We start from the raw sequence: 17,522 nt of genomic DNA on the forward strand, positions 1-17,522 counted from the left end.
ACACAATAACCAAACCAAGGGGCATATTATAACGCTAAGGGTTACCCCTGGCTTGACTAACATACTGTCGATCTATCTAAGAGTAAAAACTGACACTATACTTAGTTATAAACAAATGAGGTTTTATAAAATGTAATTTCTCAAGGGCACATAGTGTGGAATCACTTTAAACCCTGAAGTATATGGGTACTGGTCTAAACCTAATAGTATGATCAGTATTAAGATGGAAACTTTTATTATCTCCTCAAGGCCAAAATTTTGAGAATACAGGACAAAGAAATGGCATCATTTAATCCAGGGTATATGTACGCTCCTGTTCTAACCTGCCAGAACAACTCTTCTTTTTCTAAATTGACCTGCCAAGGGCCACTATTTGGGTCCATTACAACTTGTTTCACCACGGCAAAACGAAAAGCGTGACTAGGATAATCTATAACATGACGAGCTAATGCGTTCTTTAAATCTGCTTTTGATACTGCATAGAGATGTTCGTATATGCGTTTCTTAAGAGCCCTTTCGGTCTTCCCTATGTAGAAGGCCGAACATTGATTACATAGGGCCACATAAACCACTGCTTTAGACCCACAATTAAAGTTACCCATGACCTTGTATGTCTTTTTATTGATGTTAAATTGTGTCCCTTCCTGAATGTTTTTACATTGACGGCATGTCCCACATTGGGTCATGCCTTTAAACCTATTAGGAAATGTTCTTTTATTTCTTTCCAGGAGGGATTTCAATGAAAACCCTTTTCTAAACGTAAGTCCTGGAGCTGGACCAAGCAGATCAATTAACTGCCTGTCCTCTTTGATAATCGACCAATTCTTCTGTAAGATATCCCTTATATAATAATGGTCCACTGAAAAAGTGCACAAGAACTTAGTGCCTAAATTTACTCTATCACTATTCATTATTTCAGCTTCCATGTTGTCCGGGCTTATATGAATGTCAGAACCCCGTAAACTTAAAATGGGCTTAAAGTGTCCAACAAGCCTTTTGCTCTCTACTTCTTTTTTAATTTCGATAAGAAGGGCTTGGGGGTAGCCTCTATTCACAAACATACTGCTTAATTTATCACACTCATTAATAAAGTCTACATCCCTAGTAGTCATACGTGCCGCCCTTACCATCTGTCCTTTAACAACCGCCCTCTTTTGATGGTAAGGGTGGCAACTACTGAAATGTAAGAACCCATTAGAATAAGTGGGTTTACGATAGATCCTACTAATGAACCTAGATTCCTTATAATCCTTAGTAAGCAGTATGTCTAAGTAATTAATTTCACTAATGTTCATTTCAAATGTGAAATCAAGGAAATTTGTAAATGTCTTCATGTTTTCAATAAAAGATTTTATTTCTTCCACAGAGCCCTTCCACAGAAAAAAACATGTCGTCCTGGTATCTAGTGTACCAGGCGACATGTTTTTTGAACACTTCGTTAGTAAATAGGAGAGTATTTTCCCATTGTGCAATAACACAATTTGCAAATGCTCCTCCACACGGGGAGCCCATGGCCACCCCTGTCGTTTGTTTATAAGTAAGCCCATTGAAATTAAAGAAGCTGTATTTGAGAATCAGCTCTAATAATGTCTCAGTAATATAGACTATGTTCTGAGGCACTTTTTTGTTTTCCATGAATAATCTTAACCATTCTAAACCCAATTGTTGTGGTATAACGGTATATAAATCTTTTATATCCACTGTCAAGAATATAAAATTTGGATCAAAGGGTATTTCATTGATGTTCTCTAAGAAATGCCACGAGTCCCTACAAATTTGTTTCTCTGTCTTAATAAGTGGCTTGAGAATTGTGTCGACATATTTAGCACAAGCTACCAGAATAGACCCCCTACTGTCGACAATTGGTCTAAATGGGGGTTTACTAATGGACTTGTGAATTTTTGGGACCCCAAAAAACTTCGGCATTTTTGGTGCTAACATACTTAAATAAGAGTGTATTTCCTGGTCTATAAATTCCTCCAAGAATAAGTCCTCAATTGCATTTCTTATATAGCTGTAAGCTTTGTTTACTTCATTCAGACTGATGTTCTCATACGGGCCATTATCTAAATGTATAGATAATTCATTTACATAATCGTTGTTATTCATAAAGATAAGTCCATTGCCCTTATCAGGTTTCATGACCCGTATGTTGCAATCCTGAATTAAAGTTAAAAAATCACGTTGTTCACTAGAAATATTGAGTATATTTTTCTTTTTACTACCCTCATTTGCTGCTAGATGTCTTAGATCCAACTCACATGCTTTCTCAAATGATCTCAAATTATTGACTAATGGTGGGTTAAATAAACTAGCTATTCTAAAGGGGTTGGTTAAAGAAGAACCTTTACCCAAGACAGTAGTTAAATTTAGCTTGCGTACAAACAATTTGAGGTCTATGATGGTTTTAACTAAATCCATGTGGGAATCGGGGACAAAGCCTAGACCCTTGGAGAAAAAATCAACCATGTCTTTAGTGATGTTCAAAGTGGTGTAATTGAAAATCCTAAAATCCCCTTCTGAACTATACACTATAGTGGGAAAATCCTCCACCGGTGTCATAGCCTCCCCTGATTCTGCCTGCTCTTTGGATTTGTTCCTGATGTCACAGTCCTCTTCGACCTCAAATTCATTTGATGTAGGTTCCGGCCTTCCCAAAAACCCTGATTCTGATCCTCTCTTATGTCTCCCACTCTATAGTTGGAGGCTTCCAACTGTAGTGGAGGTACCAGACCCACATCTTCGGGTAATAATATGACTTCTTGTTCATCCTCAAGATCTTCCCCCCGAAAATTAGTGCCTTGATTACAAGCACCTTCATCATTTAGAAAATCATCTAAACAATGTGCCTCTTGTCCTACTCTGGGATAGTCCTGTCTATCGATTTTAGGAAAAACTACATTTGCTTTAGCATTATTCCTATGTTTTGTGTTTTTTGGTTTACCAACCTGTGGGGGTGCAGGGTAGGCTGTTTTAGCCATATACTGTTGTATGTCCCTCTTAATTTTCTTCTTCTTATTCTCACATAGTTTATTAGTAGTAGTATGACTACTAGGGATGTAGACTTTATTAATGAGTGTGATAAATTAAGCAGTATGTTTGTGAATAGAGGCTACCCCCAAGCCCTTCTTATCGAAATTAAAAAAGAAGTAGAGAGCAAAAGGCTTGTTGGACACTTTAAGCCCATTTTAAGTTTACGGGGTTCTGACATTCATATAAGCCAGGACAACATGGAAGCTGAAATAATGAATAGTGATAGAGTAAATTTAGGCACTAAGTTCTTGTGCACTTTTTCAGTGGACCATTATTATATAAGGGATATCTTACAGAAGAATTGGTCGATTATCAAAGAGGACAGGCAGTTAATTGATCTGCTTGGTCCAGCTCCAGGACTTACGTTTAGAAAAGGGTTTTCATTGAAATCCCTCCTGGAAAGAAATAAAAGAACATTTCCTAATAGGTTTAAAGGCATGACCCAATGTGGGACATGCCGTCAATGTAAAAACATTCAGGAAGGGACACAATTTAACATCAATAAAAAGACATACAAGGTCATGGGTAACTTTAATTGTGGGTCTAAAGCAGTGGTTTATGTGGCCCTATGTAATCAATGTTCGGCCTTCTACATAGGGAAGACCGAAAGGGCACTTAAAAAACGCATATATGAACATCTCTATGCAGTATCAAAAACAGATCTAAAGAATGCATTAGCTCGTCATGTTATAGATTACCCTAGCCATGCTTTCCGTTTTACTGTGGTGAAACAAGTGGTAATGGACCCAAATAGTGGCCCTTGGCAGGTCAATTTAGAAAAGGAAGAGTTGTTCTGGCAGGTTAGAACAGGAGCGTACATATACCCTGGATTAAATGATGCCATTTCTTTGTCCTGTATTCTCAAAATTTTGGCCTTGAGGAGATAATAAAAGTTTCCATCTTAATACTGATCATACTATTAGGTTTAGACCAGTACCCATATACTTCAGGGTTTAAAGTGATTCCACACTATGTGCCCTTGAGAAATTACATTTTATAAAACCTCATTTGTTTATAACTAAGTATAGTGTCAGTTTTTACTCTTAGATAGATCGACAGTATGTTAGTCAAGCCAGGGGTAACCCTTAGCGTTATAATATGCCCCTTGGTTTGGTTATTGTGTGGCTTTAATGAGGGAGAGTCACAGTTTGTGTGGTGATGGTGAGGGGGCAGTTTCGCCCTGTACGGTGACTGGAGTTTTGTACTATTTCAAGACAAACATATAGGTGTTTATAACAGGAATCAAGTAAACATGATTTTTTATTTTTCATTATTTTAAATGTGGTTTTTAATTGTATACTAGTTAACAAATAACCAAAAACCGCTTATATGAGTTATATCTATGTATTTTAGATTTTAAGGAATGTTGTTAGAAAATGGTGTTTTTAAAAAATGTTTGTAAGATTGTTTTTATTTGTGAGGTATATGTAAAAAGACAAGGAGTTTTTTTAAATGAAGGCGGGCTATTAATTAAAAGTTCACTAACAGGGTGGGGTTACAAGTATTTAATTCAACCTCGCCCTGCCATTAACTGTTTTGTCTGAAGAAGGTCGGTTATTAAACCTTCCGAAAGTTCTTGTTTAATAAAAGTGCTCACATTACGTGCTTTACAGTTATCTTGCTCGTTTATTGGATTATCGTATCACAACCTGCAGAAAGCTTCCTTCGGGGTTTTTACCTACACAGAATAAAGAAAAGCATTTGCATTAAATATGATAATGTCCCAAGCTGAGTGTTGCCTACCTTTATCTGCATTCAGTTTAGTACAGAAAACCTGCAGTCTTTAGGTGATAGCAAATAAAATAAGTAGATCCATATCTCTAGATAGCACAAGAGAGCATTGCATTAATTCATTGAAAATGAAAAGTCATTTGATTACCAATAATTACCTGAGCAAATTTACTTGTGATCTGCTTTAGTTATAAATAGTTAAACTGTTCCTATTGATTTCTACTAGAAGTCAAAATCCAACAGAAAGAGTTGCATTACCCCTTTTTGCATCTTCAGACAATGCATTTTCTTTAGTAAGTCCATAATTCAGAAAAGCAAATGTAGGAAAAACATTTTCTAATCTTGTGCCTGCATCTGGGAATTCAGTACTTGAAATCAGTATAAAACTCTGGTAAATAAGAGGACTGCAATCATTGAATAATGATAACACGACAAGTGTCTTTTTCACAGCATTCAAAAATATGTCAACATGGTTTGTTTGCATTTATATAACTGCCATTGTCATAAGTGATAATTCATTAAAGATGTTTCTTGTTTTAAAAAAAATCATGCTAATGCAAATCCCATTATGCTAACAAGTTTATAAGTATATACAGGTACTTTCTGTCTTTGATTTTGGTCCATTGTCAACTATTATTTTAGCTTTCTGTCTGATTCTTGATCTAAGAGGTTGCAAGGTATGGGAGGTGCAATGAGTTGCACACTGTATTCTGATACCAGTGAGCAGGCAATATCCTGTATGCTAGTTATTTTTGTATGTATGTGTGTATATATGTATATATGTATTCATTCATTTGATTGCAATCAATGATCTGAGGTATATGGTCATACAATCAACTTTCATATATAGTCACATCCATGTATATGGAAGTGTATTCTCATTTGTCTCCAATTTCATATAATTTCTCTTGAGTTTTTTGCCTCTGTTCTTTGTAAAGCTTGTTGCTTTTTACAGCAAATCAGTGCCGACTACAGTCACTAAATAATGATGACATTTGAGTTTGATACTTAGCATTCCAAAATGCATGATAATGCAAGGCTTGTAATTCTAGAAGGTTTCTAAGTTTATAAATGCAATAGCTGTCAATGACTGCTGTCATAGATGCTAGTCCTTTTCCTGCCATTGCCTTTTAGCCTTCTCCCTGAATGAACAGAAGTGGAGACATATGTGGCTGGGAACATTGCGCTGGGTAGCACTACATTCTAAATGTGAACAGAGAAGATGATAACCTCCTGAGTGATAGTTATTTATGATTTTTTTCATTCATTTAATGTTTACATTTTCAATCATGTAAGTGGCTGTAAGTGATGGTTACAGCTGAGTGTGTGACTGAGTTTAAAATAAATTTCTTTGGCCAAATATTATTTTTATTTTATTACTTTCTGGTATCTGAAGTAAATGCAATAAATGAAGCAGACTTTAAATGATTCGTACAGGGGGTGGCTGTCACTGCTGTTATTTGTTCAATCTAAGCAGTTATTATGGCTGTACATCATCCATCCTCAACCCCTTTTTCCCATTTTATGGACATGGGATCTGTGTGTCCCTTTAGCAATGACAATCATCTAGAGCCAAGTGTTACATTGCCAGGTGGTTAGCCCTGCTGCATTATTTCATCTGTACCACACACTCTCTGTCGCGCACACACACACACACACACACACACACACACACACACACACACACACACACACACACACACACACACACACACACACACACACACACACACACACACACACACACACACACACACACACACACACACATCTAGAGCTCATTTAGAGTGTGCATCCACCTCTTGCATTTCTTTGGAATGTGGGAGGAAACTGGAGCACTCAGAGGAAACTCACATGAACACAGGGAGGACATGAAGAGTCTGCAGAAAAGGCACACAAGTTGGAAATCAAACTGAGGAACCTCTTGATGTGTGGTGACAATGGTAACAGCTACAACATTGTGCCACTCTAAGTACTGTGCATATTTTTTCACTTTGTATCAGAGCTAAACATCAGCATTGTCCACTTTAAGGGTTTTCCTGTGGGATCTGGTCAAGATGAGTGAGATAGCAAATGATTTTTGGCTTAGTGTTAATTTGAGTAATGTGGCCATCTAATAGTGGTTGGCTCTACCATTTAGTTTTCATCTGTTTGATTTCTTCTGTGCAGAGTTTACATATACTACTTATCTCTGAGTGGATTTTACCCATGTAGTTTGGTTTCCTCTTCCAGACCCTCAGCTCTTTGAGATACACCTCTGGCTACCTGTGCTTTTACTTTCATCTCAGTCTAACAACTGGGTGGTATACAAAAGAGAGCCATGTTTTTAGAGGGGTTGGAAGGCAGCCACTATTATTAAATACAGTTAATATATCCTTGCATTTATATTCTTAGTTGATTAGAGAACTACTGCTTTTTAGCTTTCAGCATTAAGGTTTAGACATAATATATTTCCTTTTAAAAAAAATACGACTGAATATCTTTCAGAAAGGCCCATGGAGTCTTTTATTTAGGGGTCCATTTTACCTAAGCCTCACTTTATTAACTGCAGCCAGACATCTAAGGTGCATACAGTCAGTAATGAATGGGGACATACTAAGACAGCCTATGGATGAAAGTGAATGACCTCATCTATTGTTTCCAGACACTTCATCATTGTTGACCTATTTTAATCGAGTCCCACCCCATGGCATTTTGCTTTGATGTCACCAGCCACCACTAGTGTGTGCATGTGTGTGTGTGTGTGTGTGTGTGTGTGTGTGTGTGTGTGTGTGTGTGTGTGTGTGTGTGTGTGTGTGTGTGTGTGTGTGTGTGTGTGTGTGTGTGTGTGTGTGTGTGTGTGTGTGTGTGTGTGTGTGTGTGTGTGTGTGTGTGTGTGTTTGTGGTCATATGTGTCTGTATATATGTATGTGCATATTAATAGTTGTACTAATTCATACATTACTCCACAATAAAGATTGACTTTCTTGTACGGAAAAACTATGCCTGAATTGTTCTTAAAACTTAGCCCATAATTTTTTAATTTATCTGTTAATACAGATCGAGAAGAAATTGCGGAACTTTCAAATCAAATTCAAAGTCTGAGACAATGGGCTGCCTCCACAGACAAGAACATAAGAGACACAAAACACAGTCTGGAGACCTTGTACAGGAATAAGGACACAAAAGGTAAGTTCAGTGAACCATCATTCAGTGGCAGTTAATATAATGTACACACAGAGAAACCGCATGAATTATTGTTTTAAACTGGCTCTTATGTATTTTGAACAAGAACATTCTAAGGAAAAAGGAAAGAGAGACTCAGACATTTACTCTACAAAATACTTAACAAAACATACTGGCTGGGATTTATAACAGTTACCAATAAGTCAGCAGTAAGTGTACTCTTAGTGTAGCCTTTCTGTCAGCACAAGCAATATGTTTGCAGTTTACACTCCTCTTGAAAGTGCATCTCTCAAAATGTGCAGTTCATAGGGTAGAATTCATACAAGTATTGTGTTGAATTCTTCAAGAAATGGTTCATGCTTCATTGTAAGGAGCAAAATCAGTTCCTGAAGCATTTCTCCCTTTTGTTTGAATGTGTTTTCATTCATTCATTCATTAATTCATCCATCCCAGGTTGTATGTCTGATCTGTTTGATAAGCAGTGGTGCAGAGTGAAAGCATGTGCTGGCTGCTTATGAAGGCAGCAGATTTCATAAACAGTGAGTGTAACAAATAAGACAACATGCTTTTATAAGCAATTGGTGAATGCTTTTATAGGAGAGGGATCGCAGCAAGGAGTAATGAATGGAAGCAATTTATCACATCAGTGAGGCAAATACATCAGTCTTCCATTGCTAGATCATTTAAAAATGTATAGAAACAACATAAGGTACTTCAAGTGGGAGTGTGGAGAATATGTTCCTTGGTTCACAAGTATTATTCTTTATAAATTTCAGTGTAAGAATCCTCTGTGAGTGCAAGACCTCCAAACATGGAATGGAATATTAAACTTCAATGATTAAACTTGGATGAATACACAGAAAACCAAAACACTTACACCCCTTCAACAGAAATATCTAGTGACAAACCTTGACTAACATGTCACCACCCATGTGCAAAACATCTTGAACAACTAAAACCTGTATTTGAATACATTATTCAAATTGTCTGACTTACCTCCACAGAATCATGAAAAGCAGTTGTATTAAAAATGATACTGCCCCAAGCGGAGTGCTGCCTACATTTATCTGCCTTCAATTTAAACCAGAAAACCCACAATCTTTAGCTGATAGTACATAAGATAAGTAGATTCATATCTATAGATAGCCCAATACAGCATCACATTAACTCTTTGAAAATGAAAAGCCATTCTGTTACCAATAATTCCCTGGGCAAATTTACTTGTGATCTGCTTCTTTATAAATAGTTAAACTGTTTATATTGCTTTCCAGTATAAGTCAAAATCCATCAGACAGGATTGCCTTACCCCTTTGTTCATCTTCAGACAATGTATTTTCTCTAGTTAAGTCCATAATTCAGAAAAGCAAATGCAGGAAAAACATTTTCAAATCTTGCACCGGCAGCTGGGAATTCAGTACTTCAAATCAGTATAGAACTCTGGTAAATAAGAGGACTGCAATCACTGAATAATGATAACACGACACTTGAGTGTCTCTTTAACAGTATTAAAAAATATGTCAACATGGTTTGTTTTCATTCATATAACTGTATGTCTGTCCTTGTCATAAATGATAATTCATTAAAGATGTTTCGTTTTAAAAAAGTATGTTAATGGAAATCATGTTATGCTAACAACGTTATAAGTATATACAGGCTCTTGCTATCTTTGATTTTGGTCCATTGTCAGCCATTATTTTAGCTTTCTGTTTGAGTCATGAGCTAAGAGGCTGAGAGGTTGGGGGGGGGGGTGAAATGAGTTGCACACTGTATTCTAATACCAGTGAGCTGACAAGATAAATTCCTGTATGCCTTTTGTTTGTATGCATGTGTGTATGCATGTATATATTTATTCTTTTATTTGATTGTAATCAATGATCTGAGATGTATGGTCATACAACACCCTTTAATATATGGTCACATCCCTGTGTATGGAGGTGTATTATCATTTCTCTCCGGTTGTGTATAATTTCTCTTGAGTGTTTTGCGGCTTTTGCCTCATATTTTGATCTGTTCTGTGTAAAGTTTTTTGCCTGTTAAAGCAAATCCGTGCAGACTGCAGTCACTAAATAATGATGACATTAGAGTTTGATACTTAACACTATTCAAAATGCATGCTAATGCAAGGCTTGTAATTCTAGAACTTTTATAGTATATAAATGCAATTGTTGTCAATGACCACTGTCATTGGTTTTAGTCCTTTGTCTGCCATTGTTTTTTACCTTTCGGCTTGAATAAACAGAAGATGAGACTATGTGGCTGGGACCATGCACTGGGTTGCACTGCAGTCTGAAAGTCAACAGATAAGATGACAGATTCCTGAGTGATACTTATTTATGAATTTATTCATTTATTTGGTCTGTACATTTGCATTCATTCAAGTGGCTGTCAGTGATGGTTACAGCTGAGTGTGTGACTGTGTTTAAAATAAATTTCTTTGGCCAAATGTCATTATTTTTAATTTATTACATTCTGGTATCTGAAGTAAATGCAATCAATAAAGCAGGTTTTAATTGATCACTACAGGGGGTGGCTGTCACTGCTGTCATTTGTTCAAGCTAAGCAGTTGTTACGGCTGTGCGTAATCCATCCATCCATCCTCAACACCTTTTTCCCATTTTATGCACAATGGGGTTGATGTGTCACTTTAAACAGTGACAACCATCTAAAGCCAAGTTTTACATTCACTGGGTGGTTAGTCCTGCCACAGTATTTCATACTACGAGACACTCGCACAGACACACACACACACACACACACACACACACACACACACACACACACACACACACCTACAGCTAATTTAGAGTGTCATATCCACCTGTTGCATGTCTTTGGTATATGGGAGGAAACCTGAGCCCCCAAAGGAAACCCAAACGAACACAGGGATGACATTCAGATTCTACACAGAAGGCACACCAGTCAGGAATCAAACTGGAGAACCTCTTGCAGTGAGGTGACAATGGTAACAGCTGCAGCTTTGTGCCATCTTAAGTACTGTACATATTTTTTTCACTATGTATCACAGCTAAATATGACCATTGTCCACGTTAAGTGGCTTCCTGTGATGGTCTGCTCAAGATGTGTGCGATTATTGGCAGAGTGTGTTTCAAGCAGCATTGCCATCTAATAGTGGTTGGTTCACCCTTTTAATTTTTGTCTGTTTGAGTTCTTCTGTGTAGAGTTTACATGTACTACTTATCTCTGTGTAGATCTTTCCTATGTGGTTTGGTTTCTTCTCCCAGATCTTCTGCTCTTTAACATACACCTCTGGCCACCTGTGCTTGTACATTCAAGCCAGTCTAGCACCAGGGTGCTACACAGAAGACAGCCATGTTTTTGGAGGGGTCGGAAGGTAGGCACTATTCCCAAATAGGGTTAATATATCCTTGCATTTATATTCTTAGTTGATTGGAGAACTGCTGCTTTCTTAGCTTTGAACATTAAGGTTTAGACGTAATATATTTTCCTTTAAAAAAATAAGACTGAATATCTTTCAGAGAGGCCCATGGAGTTTTTTGCTTAGGGCTCCATTTTATCTAAGGCTGACTTTGCTGACAGCAGCCAGACATGTACAGTGAATACAGTCAGTAAAGAATGGGCACATACTAAGCCAATGGATGAAAGTGAATGACATCATCAGTTGTTTCAAGACAGTCAATCATTGTTGACCTGTTTTAATCAAGTCCCACCCCACAGCATTTTGCTTTGACATCAGCAGCTGCCACTAGTGTGTGTATGTGTGTGTGTGTGTGTGTGTGTGTGTGTGTGTGTGTGTGTGTGTGTGTGTGTGTGTGTGTGTGTGTGTGTGTGTGTGTGTGTGTGTGTGTGTGTGTGTGTGTGTGTGTGTGTGTGTGTGTGTGTGTGTGTGTGTGTGTGTGTGTGTGTAAGTGTGTGTCTACTTCTGTTTGTCAAAAGCTCATTCTTTAGAAAGATAGAAGTATGACCTAATTTATGTGAAAGTGCACTTAACCGAAAGAGCACTTTCACAAACACCGATTTGCCAAACCTGTAATAAAAACAAAAAAGACACACTACAAAGGCAGTATTTCAAGGGGGGGGGCAAGCCCCCCTGCACCCCCCAGACTCCCGCTACTTTATATATACTAACTCTGAGATTGTACTACAGTGGGGAAGCAGGTATATTGCCTCATCCCCACCGTAGCGTGCTTCGGTGCTGCAGTGTGTCTTTTTTTATTTTTATTACTGGTTCGGTGAACCAGTTTTCACAAAAGTGCACTTTTGTGTAAATGGGGTCCTTCTTCTGTCTTTTGAAAGAATGAGCTTTCAACAAACAGAAGTAGACCCGACGGTATATATGTATGTATGAGCATGTTCATAGTTGCACTTATTCATAAGTTACTCCATAATAAAGACTGACTTTCTTGGAAGCAAAAACTATGACTAAAGTGTTCTTACAACTCATCACTTACATTTTCAATTTATTAGTTAATACAGGTGGAGATAAATATGTGGAACTTTCATATGAAATTCAAGGTCTGAGACAACAGATTGCCTCCACAGACAGGAACATGAGAGACACAAAAATCAATCTGGAAATCTTGTACAGGAATAATGACACAAAAGGTAAGTTCAGTGAAGCATCATTCAGTGACACTTAATGTAATGTACATACAGAGAAACAGCATGCATTATTGTTTTAAACTGGCTCTTATGTATTTTGAACAAGAACATTCTAAGGGGAAAGGAAAGAAAGACTCAGACATTTACTCTACAAAATACTTAACAAAAGATACTGGCTGGGATTTATAAAAGTTACTACTAAGTGAACACTAAGCTTACATTTAATGTGGCCTTTCTGTCAGCACAAGCAATACGTTTGCAGTTTGCACTGTTCTTGAAAGCACATCTCTCAAAATGTGCAGTTCATAGAGTAGAAGCCATACAAGTATTGTGTGGAATTCTTCAAGCAATGTCTCATGCTTTATTTTAAGGAGCAAAATAAGTTTCTGAAGTCTTTCTCCCTTTTGTTTGAATTTGTTTTTATTCATTCATTTCTTGATCCATGCTAGGTTTTATGTCTGATCGGTTTGATAAGCAGTGGCGTAGAGTGAAAGCATGTGCTGGCTGCTAATGAAGACAGCAGATTTAATAAACAGTGAGTGTAGCAAATAAGACAACTTGATATTATAAGCAATTGGTGAATGCTTTTATAGGGGAGGGATCGCAGCAAGGCGCAATGATTGGGAGCATTTCATAATGTCACTGAGGCAAATACATCAGTCTTCCATTGCTAGGTCATTTAAGAATTCATAGAAACAACATACGGTACTTTGAGTAGGAGAGTGGAGAATGTCTCTTGGTTCACAAAGGTGGGTTTAAAATAGACTATCACATTTTCTTTTTAATTTCAGGATAAGAATCCTCTGTGAGTGCAACACCTTCATACATGAAATGAAATATTAAACTTAAATGATTAAACTTGGATGAATACAGAAAAAAACAAAACACCTCCACCCTTTCTAATGAAATGGCTAGGGGCAAACCTTGACCAAAATGTCACCACTCATGTACAAAACATCTTAAATAACTAAAACCTGTATTCAAATACATTATTCGAATAGACTAACTTACCTCCACAGAATCATGAAAAGCACTTGTATTAAAGATGGTAATGCCCCAAGCTGAGTGCTGCCCACCTTTATCTGCATTCACTTTAGTCCATAAAACCCACTATGTTTAGGTGATAGTAAATAAGAAAAGTAGATCCATGTCTCTAGATGGGCCAAGACATCATCATGTTAATTCACTGAAAAAAAGCCATTTGGTCACCAATAATTGCCTGAGTACAGTTACTTATGAGCTGCTTAGTTACAAACAGCTAAACTGTTCTTATTTCTTTCCACTATAAGTCAAAATCCATCTGACAGGATTGTCTTACCCCTTTGTTTATCTTTAGGCAATGCAGTTTCTCTAATATATCCATAATTCAGAGAAGCAATCAGAGGAAAAATCACTTGTAATGCAAGGCTTGTAATTCTAGAAATGTTATAACATATAAATGCAATTGTTGTCAATGACCACTGTCATTGGTTTTAGTCCTTTGTCTGCCATTGTTTTCTTTAATTTTCTCCATAAATGATAAGTTAAGACATGTGGATGGGAATAGGCATTGGGTTGCACTACATTCTGAAAGTGAACCGAGAAGATGATAACCTCCCAGTTATTTATGCATTTTTAATACATTTAGTGTGTACATTTTCATTCATGCAAGAGGTTGCAAGTGATGGTTACAGCTGAGTGTGTGACTGAGTTTAAAATAAACTTCTTTGACCAAATGTCATTATTTTTATTTTATTATATTCTGGTACCTGAAGTAAATGCAATCAATAAAGCAGGTTTTAATTGATCATTACAGGGGGTGGCTGACGCTGTTGTCATTTGTTCACGCTAAGCAGTTATTCTGTCGGGGTGTCACTTTCAAAGTGACAACCTTCTAGAGCCAAGAGTTACATCACTGGGTAGTTAGCCCTGCCACAGAAGTTCATTCTACGAGACACTCGCACAAACACACACACACACACACACACACACACACACACACACACACACACACATCTAGAGCTAATTTAACATGTCCAATCTACCTCTTGCATGTCTTTGTAGGAGGAAACCAGAGAACAAGGAGGAAACCCACATGAACACAGGGAGGACATGCAGATTCCGCACAGAAGGCACACCAGTTGGGAATCAAACTGGGGAGCCTATTGCTGTGAGGTGACAACAGTAACAGTTGCAGCATTGTTCCACCCTAAGTACTATGCATAATATTTTTCAATTTGTATCACAACTAAACATCAGGATTGTCCACTTTAAATGGCTTCCTGTGGTGGTCTGGTCAAGGTGTGTGAGATAGCAAATGATTATTGGCAGAGAGTTGTTTCGAGTAGTGTAACCATCTAATGGTGGTTGTGTCTCCCATTTAGTTTTTGTCAGTTTGATTTCTTCTGTGTAGAGTTTACATATACTGCTTATCTCTGTGTGGCTCTTACCCATGTGGTTTGGTTTCTTCTCCCAGACCCTCCGCTCTTTAACACACACCTCTGCCCACCTGTACTTTTACTTTCATCCCAGTCTATCACCAGGGTGGTACACAGAAGACAGCTATGTTTTTGGAGGGGTAGGAAGGCAGGCACTATTTCTAAACAGGATTTATATATTATTGCATTTATTTTTTTTATTTGATTGGAGAACTACTGCTTCCTTAGCTTTAAACATTATGGTTTAGACATAATATATTTTCCTTTAAAACAAAAGTAAGACTGAATATCTTTCAGAGAGGCCCATGGAATCTTTTGTTTAGGGCTCCAGTTTACCTAAGGCTCACTTTGTTGACTGCAGCCAGACATCTAAGGTGCATAACGTCAGTAATAAATGGAAGCATACTAAGATAGTCTATGGATGAAAGTGAATTACCTCATCTTCTGTTTCAAGACAGTTAATCATTGTTGAACTGTTTTAATAGAGTCTCAACCCACTTCTTTTTGCTTTGACATCATCAGACACCAGTACTGTGTGTGTGTGTGTGTGTGTGTGTGTGTGTGTGTGTGTGTGTGTGTGTGTGTGTGTGTGTGTGTGTGTGTGTGTGTGTGTGTGTGTGTGTGTGTGTGTGTGTGTGTGTGTGTGTGTGTGTGTGTGTGTGTGTGTGTGTGTGTGTGTGTATGTATATATCTTTTTGTTTTTATTCTCATATGTAGTAAATTTTAGACCACTGCTCTCAGTGCAAGCCTTAATGTTCATAATTTGTTCTTTTGTTTTTCTCTCTATAATTAATTTCGTATTTGCATTGTTATTTTTAATAGTTTTTGTCCTGTATGTTTATCTTTGCTTATGTTTGGTGGGGCTCTTTGCCCTTGGGACTCCACTGAAAATGGGTTACTTACTATCAATAAAATGCAAATAGCTGACCTTTTCCTTTTACAATTATTTTGCACTGTGATTGTTATTTAATATTTGTATATTATCACTTTATCTTTAGTTATGTCTGCTGGGGCTTTTCCCTCGGGTCTCCACTGGAAATGGATTTGTTTGCAAACTCAGTTGGACTAACCTGGTTAACAAATGTGAAATAAATAAATAAATGTATGTATGTGTGCATGTGTGTGTGTGTGTGTGTTTTTATGTGTCTGTATATATGTATGTGTACATTGGTAGTTGCACTTAGTCATACGTTACTCCACAATAAAGACTGACCTTCTTGTAAGCAAAATGTATGCCTGAATTATTCTTACAACTTAGCCCTTAGCTTTTTAATTCATCTGTTAATACAGATCGAGAAAAAATTGCAGAACTTTCAAATCAACTTCAAGTTCTGACACAATGGACTGTCTCCACAGACAAGAGCATGAGAGACACAAAAAGCAGTCTGGAGACCTTGTACAGGAATAATGACACAAAAGGTAAGTTCAGTGAAGCATCATTCAGTGGCAGTTAATATAATGTACACACAGAGAAACAGCATGAATTATTGTTTTAAACTGGCTCTTATGTATTTTGAACAAGAACATTCTAAGGAGAAAGGAAAGAGAGACTCAGACATTTACTCTACAAAATACTTAACAAAACATACTAGCTGGGATTTATAAAAGTTACCAATAAGTCAGTGTACTCTTAGTGTAGCCTTTCTGGCAGGACAAGCAATATGTTTACAGTTTACACTTCTTAAAAGTGCATCTCTGAAAATGTGCATTTCATGGAATAGAAGTCATACAAGTATTGTGTGGAATTCTTCAAGCAATGTTTTGTGCTTTATTTTAAGGAGCAAAATCAGTTTCTGAAACCTGTATCTCTTTTGTCTGAATGTGTTTTCATTCATTCATTCCTTGATCCATCCCTGGTTGTATGTCTGATCTGTTTGATAAGCAGTAGTGTAGAGTGAAAGCATGTGCTGGCTGCTTATGAAGGCAGCACATTTCAAAAACAGTGAGTATAAGAGATAAGGCAGCATGATTTTATAAGCAGTTGGTAAACACTTTTATAGGCGAGGGGTCGCAGCAAGTAGCAATGAGCTGAAGCATTGAATCATATCAGTGTGGCAAATACAGCAGTCTTCCATTGCTAGATCGTTTAAAAATTCATGGAAACAACATAGGGTACTTTGAGTCGGAGAGTGGAGAATATGTCCCTTTTAAAATGGAGTATTAATTTTTATTTTAATTTTAGCATAAGAATCCTCTGGGAGTGCAAGACCTCCAAATATGGACTGGAATATTAAACTTGAAAAACCTTTTAAAATGGAGTATTAATTTTTATTTTAATTTCAGCATAAGAATCCTCTGGGAGTGCAAGACCTCCAAATATGGACTGGAATATTAAACTTGAATAATTAAACTTGGATGAATCCACAGAAAACCAAAACACCCCCCACCACTTCAACAGAAATACCTAGGGCAAAACTTGACCAAAATGTCACCATTCGTGTACAAAACATGTTAAATAACTAAAACCTGTATTCAAATACATGATTCAAATACTCTAACTTATCTTTTATTTATTTTTATTTAACATTTTATTTTTTTAACATTTGTTAACTGGGCTAGTCTAACTGGAGATATCTCCACAGAATCATGAAAAGC

General features: G+C 37.1%; 1 protein-coding gene across 1 annotated transcript in view; it reads left to right on the forward strand.

Annotated features, from left to right (window-relative positions):
- The window catches only part of LOC122790665 (hyaluronan mediated motility receptor-like), a 761,750-nt gene that overhangs the window by 373,556 nt on the left and 370,672 nt on the right, over nucleotides 1-17,522 (forward strand). Inside the window, exons 12-14 of the mRNA XM_044058189.1 lie at nucleotides 7,804-7,932; nucleotides 12,376-12,513; nucleotides 16,218-16,346. Coding sequence (XP_043914124.1) covers nucleotides 7,804-7,932; nucleotides 12,376-12,513; nucleotides 16,218-16,346 — 396 coding nt within the window. The remainder of the gene's footprint in view (nucleotides 1-7,803; nucleotides 7,933-12,375; nucleotides 12,514-16,217; nucleotides 16,347-17,522) is intronic.

Source organism: Protopterus annectens, chromosome 16.part0 (assembly GCF_019279795.1).
Source record: "Protopterus annectens isolate FY-2018-M chromosome 16.part0, PAN1.0, whole genome shotgun sequence".
NCBI classification, from domain to species: Eukaryota; Metazoa; Chordata; order Ceratodontiformes; family Protopteridae; genus Protopterus; species Protopterus annectens.